The 19,060-nt window shown below is 32.4% G+C and overlaps 1 protein-coding gene and 1 pseudogene across 3 annotated transcripts in view; both read right to left on the bottom strand.

Moving 5' to 3' along the window:
- Nucleotides 1-6,058, bottom strand: part of LOC143248869 (carnitine O-acetyltransferase-like) — a 64,464-nt pseudogene extending 58,406 nt beyond the window's left edge. Inside the window, exon 1 of the transcript XR_013027239.1 lies at nucleotides 5,736-6,058. The product of XR_013027239.1 is annotated as a carnitine O-acetyltransferase-like (transcript). The remainder of the gene's footprint in view (nucleotides 1-5,735) is intronic.
- Nucleotides 6,059-11,339: 5,281 nt separating this feature from the next.
- The window catches only part of LOC143248870 (nose resistant to fluoxetine protein 6-like), a 49,694-nt gene continuing 41,973 nt past the window's right edge, over nucleotides 11,340-19,060 (bottom strand). For both annotated transcript variants that reach the window (XM_076497733.1, XM_076497731.1), the window contains exons 11-15: nucleotides 16,549-16,692; nucleotides 15,779-15,902; nucleotides 14,423-14,597; nucleotides 14,097-14,239; nucleotides 11,340-12,125 (exon numbers count right to left, since the gene is read on the bottom strand). In XM_076497733.1, the coding sequence (XP_076353848.1) occupies nucleotides 12,006-12,125; nucleotides 14,097-14,239; nucleotides 14,423-14,597; nucleotides 15,779-15,902; nucleotides 16,549-16,692 (706 nt within the window). In that variant the 3' untranslated portion in view covers nucleotides 11,340-12,005. The remainder of the gene's footprint in view (nucleotides 12,126-14,096; nucleotides 14,240-14,422; nucleotides 14,598-15,778; nucleotides 15,903-16,548; nucleotides 16,693-19,060) is intronic.

Genomic DNA, 19,060 nt, shown 5'->3' on the forward strand with positions numbered 1-19,060 from the left:
TGGCTTTGTAGGAATGTATGTTCTGAAGCCAACTCTTCCTTTGAAGTTACATAGTTGTTTATCCACTATCAGGTATTCGCTTGGGTTGTAACTGTTTTTGCAAGTTTCAATTAAAAAATTCCAGACACCAGAGATGGCGGCATCTTTTATTTCTCTATTTCTTTGAGAGTGGATGTCTGATTTTTGAGCACATTTTTTTGAATTTGTCTTGTGTAATCAGTTTTCGCAAAAATGGCAAACCGAATTCGGTTGAAAACATTTCGTCTATCGATGCATTTTTGGATTTGCTTATTCCAAGGAAAAGATTAGCTGCGATCCATTTCCAGAGGTCTTCTTCAAAAATTGATTCTTTCATGACGGTGTTTGTTGAGTGAATGATCTGTTCCATCATATTATCAGAAATGAAAATTTTGAATGTTTCGAATGGTATAGAGACTCTTGGAGCAGCTTGCCTTGTTATGCCTGGGTTTCCATTGAATATATTGAGAGCTGCGGTACTCCTGTTAATCCTTGAAGGTGTTGTTGAATAATGAAAATTCTTATCTTTGGACAAAAGTTCGTTCACTGGCATCGTAGTAAGATCTTCTTGATTACTTTCTTCGCTTTCAGAAGGGTACGGCGCGATTTGTTCATCATTTTCGGCTTCAGAAGGATCATCATCACAACTTTCAGAGTAGTCTTCGACATTATCATTTTCACTTTCATTGTCGGATGGTTTTGTCAGTAAATGTACAGCTTCATCAAGAGATATCATTTTTGACACGGTTTGAAGATTTCAGCTCCTATATATATAGGATTTGTGGATTCTTCTAGAATATTCTTGAAGCTTCTAGAATATTCTAGATTATTCTAAATACTTCTGTAAAGTTTCTAGAATGTTCTAGAACAGGCGTGGGCAAACTAGGCAACAATCAGGACCGTCTAAAATTATTGTTGGTGTAGAGTTATTATCCTAAATATCCATCTTTTGAAAAGAAGTTGTAAAATTAATATATTTTTACTATTATTTGCTTTTTTCGGTTGCCCAGGCCTGTTCTGGAATTATTCAGAAATAAATAAAGTCATTTTTATGTTTTTTGATCTGGGGTCTAATAGGCCCCAAAATACCCTTAGTGGCTGTTTAAAAAAAAAAAAAAATTAAATATTATTTCGCAAATGTCTGAAAAGTCAAAATATTATTGCTCCTTAAAATATGGCCCGGCATGGCTTAGCGCGTAAGGCGTGCGACTCGTAATCCGAGGGTCGCGGGTTCGCGCCCGCGTCGCGCTAAACATGCTCGCCCTCCCAGCCGTGGGGGTGTATAATGTGACGGTCAATCCCACTATTCGTTGGTAAAAGAGTAGCCCAAGAGTTGGCGGTGGGTGGTGATGACTAGCTGCCTTCCCTCTAGTCTTACACTGCTAAATTAGGGACGGCTAGCACAGATAGCCCTCGAGTAGCTTTGTACGAAATTTCCAAACAAACAAACAAACCTTAAAATATAAAGGGATAGGGTCAGTTAATGGCAATTTCATTTAGATACAAAATTATTAGCCTAATATTAATAAACTTTCAAGTTGCTCTGGGGCCTGTTAGGCCCCAATTTTCGTAGGAGTGTTAAATATTTTTTTCAATCATTCCTTCTTGTAAGAAATTATAGGCAGTGGAACTGTTTTATGTTACCTTTTGCTGCTTTATTCAGTCACATCTACAGAAAAATAAGAGTATAATAACACACAAACATAAGTCAAACGAAATGGTGACAGATGTGTACAGACATGTGGCTAGTTTTATGTTTTTTCTACTTTGTTTTCGTACGCTATATATGGGTTATTGTCTCGTTTTATTTGTGTTAGTATCGTGTTATTCATGTGTTTTGTAATATTTTTATAACTGTATTTCTCACTGAAGTTTTTATGAGCCGTAGTTTTTTGGTTTCAAACAACTTGCTGTAAAAACAAACAAACTCCTTTGTGTGTGAGTACATGTTTTGAAATTTATCATACCAAGAAAAAACTTAGGAAGGAATGCCACTGTAGCCATGCCACCGATTACACGTAACCTATAACAGTATTTGAGCATGTATGTATGTATTATCTTGTGATTACGTGATAATATAAACAGATCTGAAGCTGTAATTTATCACCATTCATAAATAGCCAACAACGTTTTCTCAAATATGCCATTTTTAGACCCAAAAGTAGATATCAAAATTATATTCTACTTACTTCTTCCTTGATCCTATCCTGACGTCATAAATCCCCGACTCGTCCCAGCTCTCTGGTGATATGTTTTATGAGACGAACAAACAATCCAAGACAGAAACACAGAGACAACGACAACAAACTTTAAGGTGTAATTCAACTATTTTACGACTATAACTCCAGATCAGTATGTGTTCAATTACATTTCTGAAAACCTGGGAAAACAACTGACTAATCAATATATATGAAAACGGCTCGTTTGGGTTGAGAAATTTTTCTTTACGTAGAGGAGTGAACAACGTTTCGACCTACTTCGGTCATCATCAGGTTCACAAACTTCTACGTAAAAAAAATTTCTCAACCCAATCGAGCCGTTTTTACATATTTATTTTTCTCTTCAAGTGGATTTTCTCGACATCACTGAACTGGCTGATCAGAGCAGTTTAAAGGCGGTAATTCGTCCTTTTAGGTCAAATTGCCTAAGACTTCGACAACATGATTCTTAACGTTATGTATACACTATTACCGTGGCACCGTGGTCATACAAAGGTACTATAAAGAACCGACAAATCAACAAAATCAATTTAGGATTGTCTGAAAAAGTGCATAAACTAAACAAGTTCATACATGCAGGGTTAGTAATGAGTACTAGGTTTAACGTTAGTAGCCTCAGTTGCAATGTATTAGCATTATGCCTTCGCATCCAGGCATGCAGATAACGTTTGAGACATATGCCTATTTTGTTACTGTATGGTTTGTTGGCTCATCTGAAGTCCGCAGGTCGAAACACCTCAGTGATGAGGTTACAACTCATTCTTCAGATATTTGAATACAATTAAGGTATTTTAGCCTAGGCCTAACCCAGTATTTAGTAGTTCAATGTGCAGTACAGTTTACAATTCATTATATGTTTTGTATGTGTATCAGTACAGAGTGATCACTGTGTATATAGGCTACTACAGTATGTGTTGTTGATCACAAATTGTTTTGGAATACGTTTTGGCTCACAATGGATTTGCATGCTACCATTGGCATTTTTTCTTGCACACAGCTACCATAGCAACAGCCTTAATGAAATTTTGCAGTAACTGAAAACTAATTCTCCTAAAATCGGCTTCGAATGGTTTTCGACCAATCAGGATGCAGCAATTCAATAAAGGTGTTTGAAAATTCATATTTATGTGCTGATGGACCTCGGTCCTACAATAACTTTCTGACAATTTTTGTCTAAATGTAGACCTAGAGTTTTGTATGTTTGACTGTCTTACCAACGTTTTTCTTTATGAATTTCAATGTTTTTCTAATAATTATAGCTATATATGATCCATATTATTTTGTATTGTTATTTAAATATTTGTTTCTGCATTTTTCAGACTGCAAGATAAAACGTGTTCGATAAAGTGGCAGACAAAAGAGAGAAGTGGCAAACAAGAACCAACAAAAAGCTTTGGATTTAGTGACCAAGACTGGAAAACTGATTTTTTTCACTAAACTTACACAATATGATATTCCAAATAAAAACCCATCTTCGTCATCAGAAGTCACTTCTACTGCATTTGACTTTGACAAGATTGAAGTTGAACTTAGCTCCACACCTACAAGTACCACTTCCTCCATTTCAAGGTCAGAACATCATGGTGACGATGAGTGTCACAGGCTGGCTTAACTGGCACAAGTCTCACAACTGATCTCACTTTGCCTGTAAATTTCTTCTGATATCTCTTGTATTTCGCCAGTCACTGAACCCTTCTCTTTCAACAAAATGCGAGGAAAATTTAGGGGAAAAAAGTTTACAAACAAAGCAATAAACTGACCCTGTTGATGGTAAATACAATAACCATTCTCTCTTATATTGCTTTTAACCATTGGCTACACCAAATTTTTTAACCAAAAGTTTTTTAAAGTTTTAACCAAACTCTACACCTACAAGTACCACTTTGTCTACTTCAAGATCAGAGCATCATGATGACTTGAGGTATCACAGTCTGGCTCAAGTCTCACAACTGATCTCACTTTGCCTGTAACACCTCAACGTCATCACGATGCTCTGACCTTGAAGTAGACAAAGTGGTGCTTAGTTCAACTTCAGTCTTATCAGAGTCAGATGCAGTACGAGTGGCTTTTGATGATGGAGATGGGTTTTTATTTAGAAAATCATTTTGTGTAAGTTAAGTGAAAAAATTAGTCAGCTTTCCAGTCTTGGCTACTAAATCCAAAGCCTTTTGTTGGTTCGTTTTTGCCAGTTTTCTCTTTTGAACACCACTTAATTGAACACGTTTCAGCTTGCAGTCTGAAAGATACAGAAACAAAAATAAAAAAACAACAAAATATTATGGACCATATATAGTAATAATGATTAGGAAAACACTGAAATTCATAAAGAGAAACGTCGGCAAGACAGTCAAATGTGCTAAACCCTAGGTCTACATTCAGACAAAGATTGTCAGAAATTTATCGTAGGACCTAAGTCCATCAGCACACAAACATTAAATCATAAATACCTTTAATGATTTGCTGCATTTTGATTGGTTGAAAATCATTCGAGACTGGCTTCAATCTATTTTAGATTTTAGGATAATTAGTTTTCAGTCATTGCAAAAGTTTCATTAAGGTTGTTGCTATGGTAGCTGTATGCAAGAAGCAATGTCAAAGGTATTATGCAAATCCATTGTGATCCAAAAAGTATTCCAAAACAATTTGTGATCAAAAACACATACTGTAGTAGCCTATATACACAGTGATCACTCTGTACTGATACACATACATAACATATACTCAATTGTAAACTGTACTGCACATTGAACTACTAAATACTGGGTTAGGCCTAGGCTAGAGTACCTTAATCCTAATCAAATATCTAAAGAATGAGTTGTAACCTCAACTTTGAGCTCAGTTTTCTTCTGGGAACTTTAGATGAGCTAACAAACCACACATTAACAAAATAGGCATATGTCTGAAACTTTATGTACATGCTTAGATGCGAAGGTAAATTAAAAACGGCGGCCTTAAATTGGGAATAATTTCATTATTCCTGGCTACAGTAGTGTTTTTATTGTACTTAACCAAACTACAGGTAGCCCGTAAGTACTTACCCATCTATATGTTATTATGTTATATTCAATTATGATGATGATGAACTGAAGGCAGCTGTTACCATGCACGGCATTTGGAACAATAACCCCCTGCTATGTTGAGGACAATGTCTCACAGAACACGGCGTCGCATAATATTATACAGCGTGAATGAGGGACAGCACACAGATACACTGGATATATAAGATATATGGATGGGTAGGGACTTACGGGCCACCCTGTAGTATGTGGGACAATGCCAAGTGCTTGTGTCATTTTTGGCTCTTGTCCAGGTACTAATGAACGTACACGTTCTTAAAAATCTTTATAATGTTATACCTCTCTAGTTCATTTCATCCATTTAAACATGTTTTTTCTTACAAAAGGACCACTTCTTCTTCTTATCTTATGCCTGTATTTCTCTTCATACTCTCATTACTGTTTTTCCCTTCTCTTTCTCTTCCGATTTCTCTTTCTATACCTTTTTTCTTAAAGTCCCATACATCATCAGATACACTGAAGCTTGCATTTCCCTGCTCAAACTTCAACCGCCGAGTCAACTTCATGTTTTCTGGCTCCTTCGAGGACTCCAGCGCGGCTTTTCCCGACGCCCTCGGCTCATACTTCACCTTCCAAGCGACGAACCGCCAAGCATGTTCATAATCCTACATCATCAATACCTAACCTTATCTTACGCGCGGGGCCGAAGAGAAACAAACGTTTCTGAGTGCCCCTTATTGTTTCGTTTTTAAACTGAAACGACTGTCAAAGAAGATTGGATTGATATGTGATATGGAGCTACATATACATTTTCGTGCACCTAACGTTTGTTTTATACACTACAGTTTATTTATTTATGTATTACACTGGTCTGGTGGTTAAGATGAGAGTCGCGGTTTTGAATCCAATCACTGAACATATTCGTTGTTTTAGCCGTAGCAGAGTTATAATGTGACGTTCAGCTCCATTATTCCTTGGTAAAGAGTAGCCCAATGATTGATGATTGGTGGTCTTGACTAGCTGCTTTCCCTTTAAGCTATCGCTTCTAAATTAGTAACGGTTATCGCAACTAGCTTCCGAGTAGCTACGCGCGAAATTCAACAAAAGAAATTTTATGTATTGAAAATGCGCAATTGCTTCGACAAGTTTGCATTTACTGCCTTTTGCGCATCTATTGTTGCAGTATTTATTCCAATAATTACTTATTCTTAGGAGTGATTAAGTTACCAGTTAGTGACGGGGAAAGGCTTTTCGCTGGGACATAAATCATTACAGCTGTTTAACTGTTGAAAACTTCAAAGAAAAGTGCCACTTGATTTTGTTGTATTCAGGTATTTTATGGAAAGGTCATGTTGACAGTTTCTCGTACACCAAAGAGCCTGAATAATGTCGTGAACTACGTCACTTCATCATCACAGCTTGCAAGACCTAACCTTTAGAATTTGCCAGTTTTTTCCCCAGTGTTCAAAGTGGATTTTAAGGCAGCAACAAGAGTGACCAAACGGTAAGGAAAAAACTTCACGAACCTTAATTAAGGAGGATACACCTGCTGCACTATTGTAGGTTATCGCACACTTCGTTCAGGTCTTTTGTTGAGATCACAATAATATGTAGCAACCACGTGCATTGCGTTTGGCAGGTTAAAGTTCACATAATTTCAGATTAATAAGTGTCGTATTGTTAGTACGCTAACTTACCGACATGAAAATATTTTTCATTTTATAATACAACACTTTACTTGAGTACGTTTCTACATCGGTACATTTGTTACACCCTTGTGTTGGCTCGCTGGACCCGCTGATTTCCTTTAATAGTCATTTTTTACACAAACGGTGTCATTAGCTGTGTTTTGCAGTACGGTCGATCTATTTTTGGGATATATGACGAAATTTTGAGGAATATTACGCCATTCAAAATTGCGTTAGAAGGGCAAAGAGACCAGTAAACAAAACAACTTCCTACCAACTCAATGAAAAAAAAGGTATCAATGGGGTCTGAAATACATGAACTGGACGCAAGAACAATGGAGGAAGGTGTTATTTAGTGATGAGAATCATTTCTTCGTGCAGGGTCAAAGAAGTCTGCATGTTAGCAGATTTCAAAGTGAGAAACTTCGAGAATCTCACATCAATCAGTTCGTAAAACATCCCTTGAAGTAAGAAGATGTTTTGGGGCTTTTTTAGCTACTACGGCGTCGGAGGCTTACATATCGTAGAAAGTATGATGCGAGGATTACAGTACATCGAAGGTTTGCAGAGAAGAGTCGTTTCATAATTGTAAAAGAGATTTAAAGATGGATCTGGCATTTTTAAGCAAGATCTGGCTCCGTGCCACACATCGAAACTTGTGAAGAATTTTATGACTACAACGCGAATAAAGGTGCTGGACTGGCCTGGAAACTCTACAGTCTAATTTACTGATGAATCAACATTTGTTGTAGAAATGTTATAAGTGTAACTATCAGTTTGGACACCAATTTTGATTTCGTTCCTTTAAGTCGCACGTTCAATCCTTTTTTTGGCCGTACCTTTTACACAACTAAGATGTTTTTGTTTTAATCAGATATTATGATTTTTTGTCAATACACATCAACAAACTACAATAAGTAAGAAAGTGACACTCGATAGTAACCGACATTAGCTTTTCTATTACAACCCTATTGTTCAGAATAGACCTGTAATTTATTGAATCAACCAAATTATTTTAAAATATGGTGGTAGTTTTATTCTCTAAAACAGTTAATAACTTCCTTTATACTAACACTACGAAATTTAGATTAACAGTTTCTTCTCATCACCCGCATTCATTCAGTTCAGTCGCATCAAACGTCGTTGGTTATAACAGTTACTTAAGCTAATATCAAGAGACGTTAAACGCTATTTAATTAAGATAATTACATAAAAGTTTTGTAAATCTGTGCATAAAAATTGGTAATTAATAATAACCGCCCACCTACATGATTATTTTGAAGACTTGTGCTAGAAACTACTAATTTAGTTTGCTTGACCTAAAGATCGTTGTGTATACGCACATACTTTCATACATAGTTTTGCTGTTCTACGTTAACCATCTTTAATCCTAATGACGAAAAACTAAAATAGATCTTTACGCTTAGTTGAAGATGGAATAGAGAGTTGAGACCGATAGCTCAAGTAAATTTTTGCGTAGGTGTGCGCAAAAGTTTTAGTCAAAACTGAACAATTTTTGTTAAATAACTTGGCACATGTGGTTTATATTTAGATCAAATTCGACACCTAATTGTATATTGTAAGGATCTAACAGTGAATCACATTTCAAAAGAAAAATCTATGAAAGGTATTTTTCTATCAAATAAAGTTTGTTTTGGAATTTCGCGCAAAATTACAGCTATCTGCGCTAGCCGTCCCTAATTTGGCAGTGTAAGACCAGAGGGAAGGCAGCTAGTCATCACCATCTATTGCCAACTCTTGGGCTACTCTTTTACCAACGAATAGTGGGATTGACCGTCACCTTATAACGCCCTAACGGCTGAAAAGGCAAGTATGTGACGGGGGTATGAAGTAAGAGTCAAGCAAATCCAATGAAATTGTGCGATAGCTTTGACCTCTGAATTTTTATCTTGTTTGACAGATGGTATATCTCGAACACATTTAGGAGCTATGACCACAGACATTTTTCACCAAGAAAGTGATTACAACACGAACTGGTAATGGAAGAATAACTTTCGATATTTCAGTCTGATTGTGAACGATTATGGTTTGTATTAATTTCAGTATTGTTTAATAGTGCTGATTTATCATCTGTTAACAATTAATGTATTTGATTGTACCAGAACTTTGTGCGTATGTACATAGTTTCAGCAAACAACGATTATCATTTCGTAACTTCTATTATTGAAATGTATTGACATTATTTTTATAATTAAATCTCATTAAAATTGAATGTGTGTCATGAATTTTAACATTCTTATTTTCTTTCAAAAATACTTTAACATAAACATTTCTATTTGTTTGAAGTTTATATATGTATAATTGTCAGTGGTTATCTTGTCAGCTGTTATGTTACAGCTCTTTTAACGTAAGCACATGGAAAAGGCTTAAGGCAAAAAAAGTACAACTAATTAATCATAGTTTTTATTATTTTACTGAGATCAGAGTTTCACGGAATTTTTCTTTAAGTCAGGATACTAAGTTTATTCAGTTGTGTGAAGAAAAATCTTGATATAAGGTATATTAATAAAAATAGATGTAGAATTAATGTGCAAAGTTTTACTGTAATTCTTACCGAGATTTATACATGAAAATATCAGTTTGAATGAATATATATATCTGCAACTTGCGAGCTAAAATTACTTCCCATTGGAATTTCTTGAATTTTTTTTGAAGATATAATGATCAAGTTGCACAAATAATAATTCCGTTTTAACTTATGAACAATCGTTATTTTAAAGATAGAATATGTTTAATTCTCTTAATTCCTATGACATGCACACAAGAAAAAGGTGTGTGAATTTACTACTGTAAAGTCTTTTATATGTATATTATATTACAATATTATGTAATAATAGAGGTCACAAAATACAAACGTTTATTTGATTTTCAATAGAATATTTCTATTTTTGACTGTTCCACAGTCAAAAGGTACCCCAAAAAAAAAAGAGGTTATTTTGTGACAATTACATATGTATAAAAATATATCAACCAATACTGATTGAAAACAAAATCCAAGGTAGTATCAGTCAGTCATAGATATATATTTTAATTTACAAGTCAGCTAATTTTCTTTTAAACATTTGAACCTTAATATAGTTGTTAATATACCAATTTGTTTTATTTACATTAAAAACTATTTTGTCTGACAAAAACAAATTTAAATTACAAAACTATTCAAATACAATTTTAACTTCTTATCACAGGTCTTTTAAAATATTAAGTTGTATCCAAAATTATCACACTAAATATGAATTAATGTTAATACTTGACAATAGCTGGTATAAATACACTCTATCACTGATTTTTCTCTAGTCTTGTTTGATGTATTTTCTATCAAATATATAAATTATACAGTTTATTGAACAAACACTAAGTATTCTATTTGGTTTTGTTTACTTAGATGTTTAACTATTTGCTAAACCAATACTTTTTATTGCAATAAGAAATATACCACTTTTTACTTCTACAATAAGAAGTGCTCTACAAAAAGATAAACACTGTTAACAACATTTTTCACCCACAGGGCAGTAGTATTAACTTATATTTTAATAAATTAATTATTCATTAAAAAATAGGATTGTTCTGGTACATACATATAACAAAATCCAACTTAATTCAAGTGTTTTTAAAGGAACAAATGCCTATAATAGGCATGGCATTTCTACTTTCATATATTCTTTCACTTGCTACACTGAAACCTATATTTACACACAGGGGTATAAAATTAAGCAGGATTGATGCTAGTAATTTATTCTTCTGAAATATTCACTAAACAAATTGTTTAAGAGAGAAAATATATGATGTTCAATGAGTTAATTAATTAATTGTCCAAAACTCAGTCATAAGTTGCAAACTGTAATAGATTGGAATCAATATTTTTTGGGTAAAAAATGTCTTTGTTGGATTAATTAATTTGTTCTCTAACAGATTAGGAGAAATAACCATAACTTCTTAAAATAATCACCCAACTTCTTCTACTGGTCAAACATAAAACTCTTAATACTTATGGACTAATAACCACGTTCATAAACCCGAAATGAATCTGGACACATTTATACTTACAAACTTTTTCTTAACTGTAAACATTTTTAAGAAACTGTTAAAGGAAACCTAATAATAATTAGAAGTTATAATACAGTCAAGATTTAACAAGTTAAAGTTCATGTTATATACACAGGTGGAAATCAAAGTTTGCTGCCCCAACCTTGAAAACAGTGCCACTCATCTGATACGACGCAGGGTTATCAGGTATTTATTTTATCCATGTTGTGTATTTAGTGATAATTCCTTGTACACAAGAATAAGTATCAAATAAAACATAAAGGAACACTGAAAAAACTTTAGATGTGTTTCTACGAGATTGTAGAAGTTGCACACATGCAATATTCAAAATGTATCATAAAAAAAACATTTTTTATTCTTCATATGAAGATCCTCTTGCACTACAGCTCGTCAGAGTCCGAGTTAGACTGACACTGGTATTTTACGGGCATATCTATCTTTAGTACAAAATGTATAGTAACACTTTTTTTTGTGTGTGTTCAAGAGACTTGTATTGATGACTGAAAGCTTAATACATTCCATGAAGGTAAACTTTGTAAATTTAGAATTACAGGCCATATTACTTCTTCCATAAGAAGTCAGTCTATTGGACCCAAATGATATAATACTTTTTTGGTATGAAGTAAATATAAACATGATCATACAATAAAAAACAATCAAATAATAAAACTAGATCACAGAATACCAGCATTACATTTAGACAAAAGGTAAAAAATGTAATTTGTTTAACAATTGTGTAGATTTATAAGACTAATTACAATCAATATCCATTAGAAATAAAATTTATGAACAGACTATTTATAAAACTTTATAGAATTGTTGGAAATTACTAAAATAGTAAAGAATATTTTAAGAATTTTAAGTTATAACCAAACAAGGGAAGTTCCAAAGTATTTGAAACCTTGGGCAATGATTTTTTTTTCAATATAAATAATGCAACTAATATACATTTTTATTCATATGTCAAATAAGTTTCCTTTAGTCTGCTTAATTCTGCATCACAGATTGATTTTGTTAACAATTAATTTCTCCAAAGCCATCATTGGTGATTCAAAGGCCAGTGATGCCACCAAAGCCAGAGAGTAGGAAACAACAAGGAAAGCAAGAAAGTTGATCACCTGGTAGGAACAAAATAAATTATACATTCAACTTTAATTAAACACACACCAATAAACCTTTCTTTTAATTTAATACATCTTTAATGAAAATAAACAATGAGTGTGTTCTTTTGCTTGTATCATGTATACATGTTTAAATTGCTTTAGTTAAGTAGCTGTAAGACCAAAAAAAGTGCTTATTATTATTTCAGTAATGCACACTGAGACAGTAATTAACTGATCTATATCATATTTCTATTCTAAACTGACTAAAATTGCTGATTATGCTTTAAAAGTGCTATGTAAATGTGGGATTTTAATATAATTTGTTCCACAATAGGAAATAATTATGTTGTACATTTTTCTGTAAATTACAGTACATGACAGAAAGCAAAGTTGTAAACACTGACACCAATATTTTCTTTAATAAGTATGGATAATTTTAGATGTGTTTTATTGCAAGTTGTTGAAAGAGATAACTGGTTATTGATTCATTTTGAAATACATGGATTATGATATAATTATTCTTATGTTTGGTGGTTTTAGAATTCAAATACAATTCTTTTGATCTATGAAGAACTTTCATATCTGGATTATTCTGCAAAGTATAGCTCTTTGCTCTAACTCAAAGGAAACAGATATGTTTTGTTTAATTTTTAGAAAGACACTAAATTATTGGTTATATTTTGGTACAAAGAGGTATATTCTTCTATGTGACTAACTATCTAAAATGGATCATAATGTATTTCAACATCATTTTTTCAAGCAGTAAGTATTTTCGTCACTTCATAGGAAATGTAATGTATTTTGGAAAGTCAAGAATATTTTCTGTTTTTACATTTTCCTAATCTAAAAATTTATTGCTTTAGTGTGAAGTTAAGGAAGTTTTACTATAAAAATCTTTTGCCAATTTATTCCAAATATTGGATGAATTACTTTGCAACTCATCGGTAAAACAGTTGTATCAAATTCCATTAGAAGTTGATTTGGTGATTAAAAAAATTTAAAAACAAGTAACTGCATGTATAGATGAGTAAAAAAGTAATTTTATACAACATGACTAGACACTTAATTATCAAGAATGAAAATCACTAGTATGCTTTGATAATATACGAGTGTGTTATTGTATTAGTGGTTATACTTTAATAGTTCAATTATTGTAATATGTGCATCATTAAAAAAATATTAAAATATGGATAATACTAAATAATAATTATGAAGGCAAAATGCCCAAATTATGACATAATTGTATTACCAGCTCCAGAAAAAGCTATATTTTGCTGCTAAGACCATGAAGTGCAACTTAATCAGTTGGAACCATGGGCAGAAAAATACGTTTTTATTTTTAATTTGAGTTTGCATTTGAGGCAACTAAACTCTGCCAACACAATCGTTACCACAAGTAAGTTGTGGAATAAATCTGTGTGCATATGCATAAATGAATTAAAAGGATTTTTCTTTTTTTTCCACAAGACTTCCCCTTATTGATTCTTTTCTGGCTAAAATCATTAGTATATATAGATTTCCTTACAGCTTTAGGTCTGCAATTCATTTTAGATGCATGTTTTTCTTTTCTATTGTAATGTATTAAGCAGTAATGATATATTGCTCACAAGTTACGATGTGGTTATAGTCACTAAATGGAGGTGTAGAAATTGTTTTTATTTTTCAGTAATATAATCATGACATAATTAAAAAAAATGAGGCTGTGTTAGTTGTTATGAAATTACACATGGTATACTCACCCTTATCTCAACTTTTAGTGAAAGAAACTCTATCACTTGATTGAGTTAATTGGCACAATCCAAAAGCAGATAATTAAATTCAGTTTCTTTTTAATATTTGAAAACAGAAACCAAGTTAAAATTTTGAATTTATAAACACTGTCTTGCAGAATTGCTTAAAAGCTGGGTTTTCAACAGAGGCCTATTCTGACCAGAATTCTATCCCACTATACATGCTTTTATAAAACTAAAAGAAATAATAACATACCATCAAAGGGTGAGTGACATACATTGTAGTTTTACTACTCAAGTAGTACCAGTACATAACCAGTGGATGTATGAGGTAAGCACAATAGGTGAGTCGACTTAATGGGATCCAAAATTTCCAAGACAACAATGTGTCTATGAAACCTAGTATATAAAATGAATTACGGAAAGATACGGTTGAATTAACATCAATAAACTATCAATTAATAATTTATGTAATCATGAAGCTTGCAATAAATAAAACATAAATAAACATTTAAAATAATACTTTTACACTTATACTTTTATGAAGTATAAGTACACAATTATAAATGACTTTTGACTTACCACCATGTCCTGTTACACAAGCATAAATTACCCATCCAACTCCAACTGCCCAAGCTGTATGTGATAGAGTATTATAAAAAGAATTGGTAGAATTTGACATATCAACATGATATGTACCATACACCACAGATAGGCACAGGCCTGCAGCTACTAACCAACACAGTAAAACTAACCACTAAAGAAAAGAAAAGAAAAACATATGTTTGAAATTCATTCCTATTTAAATTTAAAGAAATATGATGAGTGGGGTGGTTGGGTTTTTCCATATACGATGAAATAGGATCTACGTTAATTATTTAATTTGTACAGGTATTTTCAGCGATCATACAATTTTGTTTAATATCATGATTACAACTCCAGTTAGAACTAATATTGCATATGTTATAGAAACAGTATATCATTTGTTTTTTTAAAACAGATTTCAAGAGTGGCCATAACTACAAACTGTCATTAAATCCATTCTGAAGAAATCATATTTCTTAAAGTGCAAAGCAATAAGTGCTATCAAAATAGAATGGACATATTCCATTATGGAAAATAAAAAAAAAGCTGACCTTACTCAGACTAAAAAAAATCAAAATCCTTACTTAGTGACTGATTGCTATCAGCAAATTCATTTAAGAATCATAACTATTACAGCAAAAATTATAAGGAAAAGAAGTGTTTATCGTTAAACCAGAAGATAACCAAAATATTTACCACAGTCAAGGAAGAATATTTAACTTTTACTAAATAACTTTAAAAATAACTTTATATCATACACTATCACATTTCACAGAAAGATTTAAGTTCATAAAAGTAAATTTCAAAATAATAATAAAAAAAATTAAACCATAGATTTTAGACACAACAAATTACAACATGAAAGACACATCTGAAAGTGCTCGAATAGTTGGAAGAGGTAAATTAAAAAAATATATACAAAATAAAAAAAATCCATAGAAACATAAAACTTTTGATTAATGAAAAGCTCCAAATTCAGTAACAACCATTCATTCTTTCCTTAATAGAAGATAATATTACTGATCTGTACCTATGTATATTTACTGTATTAAAACAAATAATTTGTTATTTGTTAAAATGCCACAATTATCCCCCTCACTCCCAAAAAAGGTGAAGAAAAAAAACAAGAACATTTTAATTAAAAAATTAATAATACAAACCATGACATGAATAAGGAAATTAAGTCTTGTTGGTATTAATAAAAAAATTCCTACTAATATTCATCCACTAAAATGTTGTAAATGCAAGAAAATTCAAAATCAAAAACTTGATCAGTAATAAACAGACACAGAGATAATAATAAAAAAACAGCATAAATGCAACAACACCAATAAGCACTTTAAAAATTCATACCTTATTTAAGAAATTTGTTCTCTTTCCAGTGCGATAAAGTAGAAAGCTTACTATAACACCAACAAGATATGGACCAATACGGCACCATGGTTTGATGTATATGGTATTGAAATATGACTGTTGACAGAGAAGTGTTCAAAGAAATTAAAGTTACATGGAAATTTAAAAGCTACTATTGTCAAAACTCGTCCACTGAAACATTTCAAATGCATCTTTTTTACTTCATTAAAATATCTTTTGATTCCACTAGTCTTCTATGGTATAATCCTAATCACTGATCAAATTATTTAATTTTTTTTTTAACTATATTTGTAAGTCATGTGTATATCTTTAGATTACTAATAACAAAAAATAGTATTAAATATTTAGTTTTTACTAAGCATGTTTAAAATCAACTTCTCTCAACAACAATGGTATTTTAACTCTAATCCAATTCTCAATTTTTAATTTGAGTACACAACTGTAAGGAAGAATATTCTGAATTGGCCACAGTTTATAACCTATGAAATATTAGAGTTTTTGTGGAATATGATTTATCACTTGCAGGCACTTTAGGAAAGCTAAATTACAACTATTGCAGTAAAACAGAATGTTTAAAAACAATTATCAATACTATAAAAATATATAAATGTATGAAATAACACCTTTAATTTACACAGTACACATTTTTTTATTTACTTAAAAATCATCTTTTATTGACTGTTATATACTAAAGTCTTTTTTTGTAAAGCAAAATTTTAGTATATTAAACCAGTACCATTGATTCTTACCTGTTTGCAGCAGTTAAAGCAGCTTCTGCATCAAGATGTTGCGAAAACATAGATCTAAGTTCATAGACCGAGCTCAGAACTCCAGTACATATCCATGATGTCAGCATCAAAACACCAACAACACCAACACTTACTAATGTGTGGCTGTATGAAAAAAAAGTAAAAATTAAATCATAATTGATATACTTAAGTAAAGTAGTCAAATTCAAATAAAATTTACTGCTTTTAAATAAAATGGGGGCAGTGAGTTTGCTTCTTATGTAACAAGTTTTCGTAAGTTTTCAAGTTTTCCCATTTTGTTTCCTGAGAATTTTCCACATTTCACGTTGACCTAAATTTGACAGTTTTGTTAAGATGTAGGAAAAAAATCATCCCTGTATCCTAATTACCAAATCAAGCTTCATAAATCAGATCATTTCCATAACACAGCAGTAATGTTAGAACGACATTTTACTTTCATCATGTTATCTGACAAGCATCATAACATACACAAGTGAGGATTCCAATTGTTCTTAATCATATAAATTAGCAACAGTAAGTTCACCTGTAGGACCGACTTCACAAATAGTGTTTCATCAGAAACTCCATAATTAATTAACACCTAATATACAAATAAACTTGTAAAATTTCATGAACAAGCATGTTAATTAAATCACCATTAAAACTGATAATCACATAAGTATGATCTGTTCTACACACAACACAACTTTAAGATATGGTACCCACTTCAACCCTTGTGTTATCAACCAATTAACACAGAAATTTATTACATCAGTTATGACTTTTCTAGTACTATAGTTGTTTAAATATATAAAGGCTGATATTTCTTTCTTCTATTACATGCTTGTAAAATTTAAAAGTACAGCAAGAAGAAAATCATGTTCTATCCTAATCACTTTTCCAGAGATAAATATTTTTTGAGTTAAAAAAAATTTGGTATTACCTTTAATAAAGAATGTATTTCCAATTATATTTTTTCATATCTCAGATATTACTTGACTAGCAGTGTTTCCACTTTTGCTTATCTTAGAATTGACCCAATTTTTTTTAAATTACTTCCTTCAGTCTTGTATACCCTACTTAATTGCCCCTGACATTATTTGTCCCATGACACTCTCCACTTACAATAATGTGTCCTCTATCCTGATACTGTATATAAGCACCTCAGTCAGATAATATCACTTTTTCAAGGATAACTGATCCACAGTTGCTAACCAAGGACAGATCTGAACAGATCATGAGTTCGTTAACAGAAGATTGGCATCCAAGTGGGGGAAGAACATTACATCCAACACAGGAATGCTTTAATTTGTGTACTGTAGATGAAAGTTTACATGATTTATCATCAACACTAGCAAAACACAAACCAGACAGCCAAGACCCCACAAGCTCAGTGTTAGAATTATAGGGCCCTCTGTCCCACAGTGGTGACCTGAATAAATCTGAAAGATAACACTCCAGACTTGGAATGACAGGAAAGAGAACTTGCCTGATCTGGAATTATGAACACTTATGTTCACTATGCAAACATGTGGGCAAGGTAAATTTCACTTGCCCCCATAATTCTGGGGAAGATGTAGAACAAACTTTCAACTAAGGACCCAAGAGTGGACCACTCTGCATTTGGAATTATGAAGAGATAATGGACTCTCCTCCATGAACAATTTGTTGAACCAATACTGATCAAAAAGAAAGGCAATGCTTAACCCAACTAGACAGCTCAGTATAAAATTTGAATCAGTATTACAAGTAGGCTCCTAAGTGGGATAGTAACTCTCCTCCCAACATCTGAAAAAAGAAAAAGAAAAAAATTCCACAGACCTAGACAAGTTGGTTTCCAATTTCAATTTCTTCTTCAAGAGTAGAATAATTCACCCCAAATTATAGAAGAAAAGCCTCTGCCTACTATCCCAGTGATTGGAAATCTGGGTGTGGAATGGATTTCCTAGCTTCTAGAAACAGTACAATAAGTCAACCAAGTTCCCTAAGTATTTAAAAGTAAATTGACCTCATTTTATTCAATCCAGTGATGTGCATAATCCTCTTATGTTTCATTGATGATTATAATGTGTTGAACCATCACTCATAGACTGTAATACCAGTTGATCAGCTTCCAGGTAGTCTAATGGAAGACCTTTCCATACAGCCTGTTACAACCAAGATAAAGTATACTGAATTAGTGGTTGCTAGTGCACAATTGGTTTGAGAAAAGCACACTTGTCTGGGTAACATTCACCTCAGAATGGGATCCTATGAAAAAAGGTAAGGGACCCCAAAAAGTAACAAAATATCTCTCTGTATAATTTTGGAGAAATGGCTAAGGTAGTTACAGGGGATAGGCCAAAACTTTCAGATGAAGATACTGCTAGATCATGCAAATAATGTGAGATAAAATTGCTGAGGGAGATCCAACTGGGCCACTTAAGATATAGAAATGTAACAACAATTGATTAATTGACTTGCTGAAGACTTTTCACCTTTGAAGATGGCCAAGTATAAGTGATATTGATCA

This window comes from Tachypleus tridentatus, chromosome 4, assembly GCF_004210375.1.
Source record: "Tachypleus tridentatus isolate NWPU-2018 chromosome 4, ASM421037v1, whole genome shotgun sequence".
NCBI lineage: Eukaryota > Metazoa > Arthropoda > Merostomata > Xiphosura > Limulidae > Tachypleus > Tachypleus tridentatus.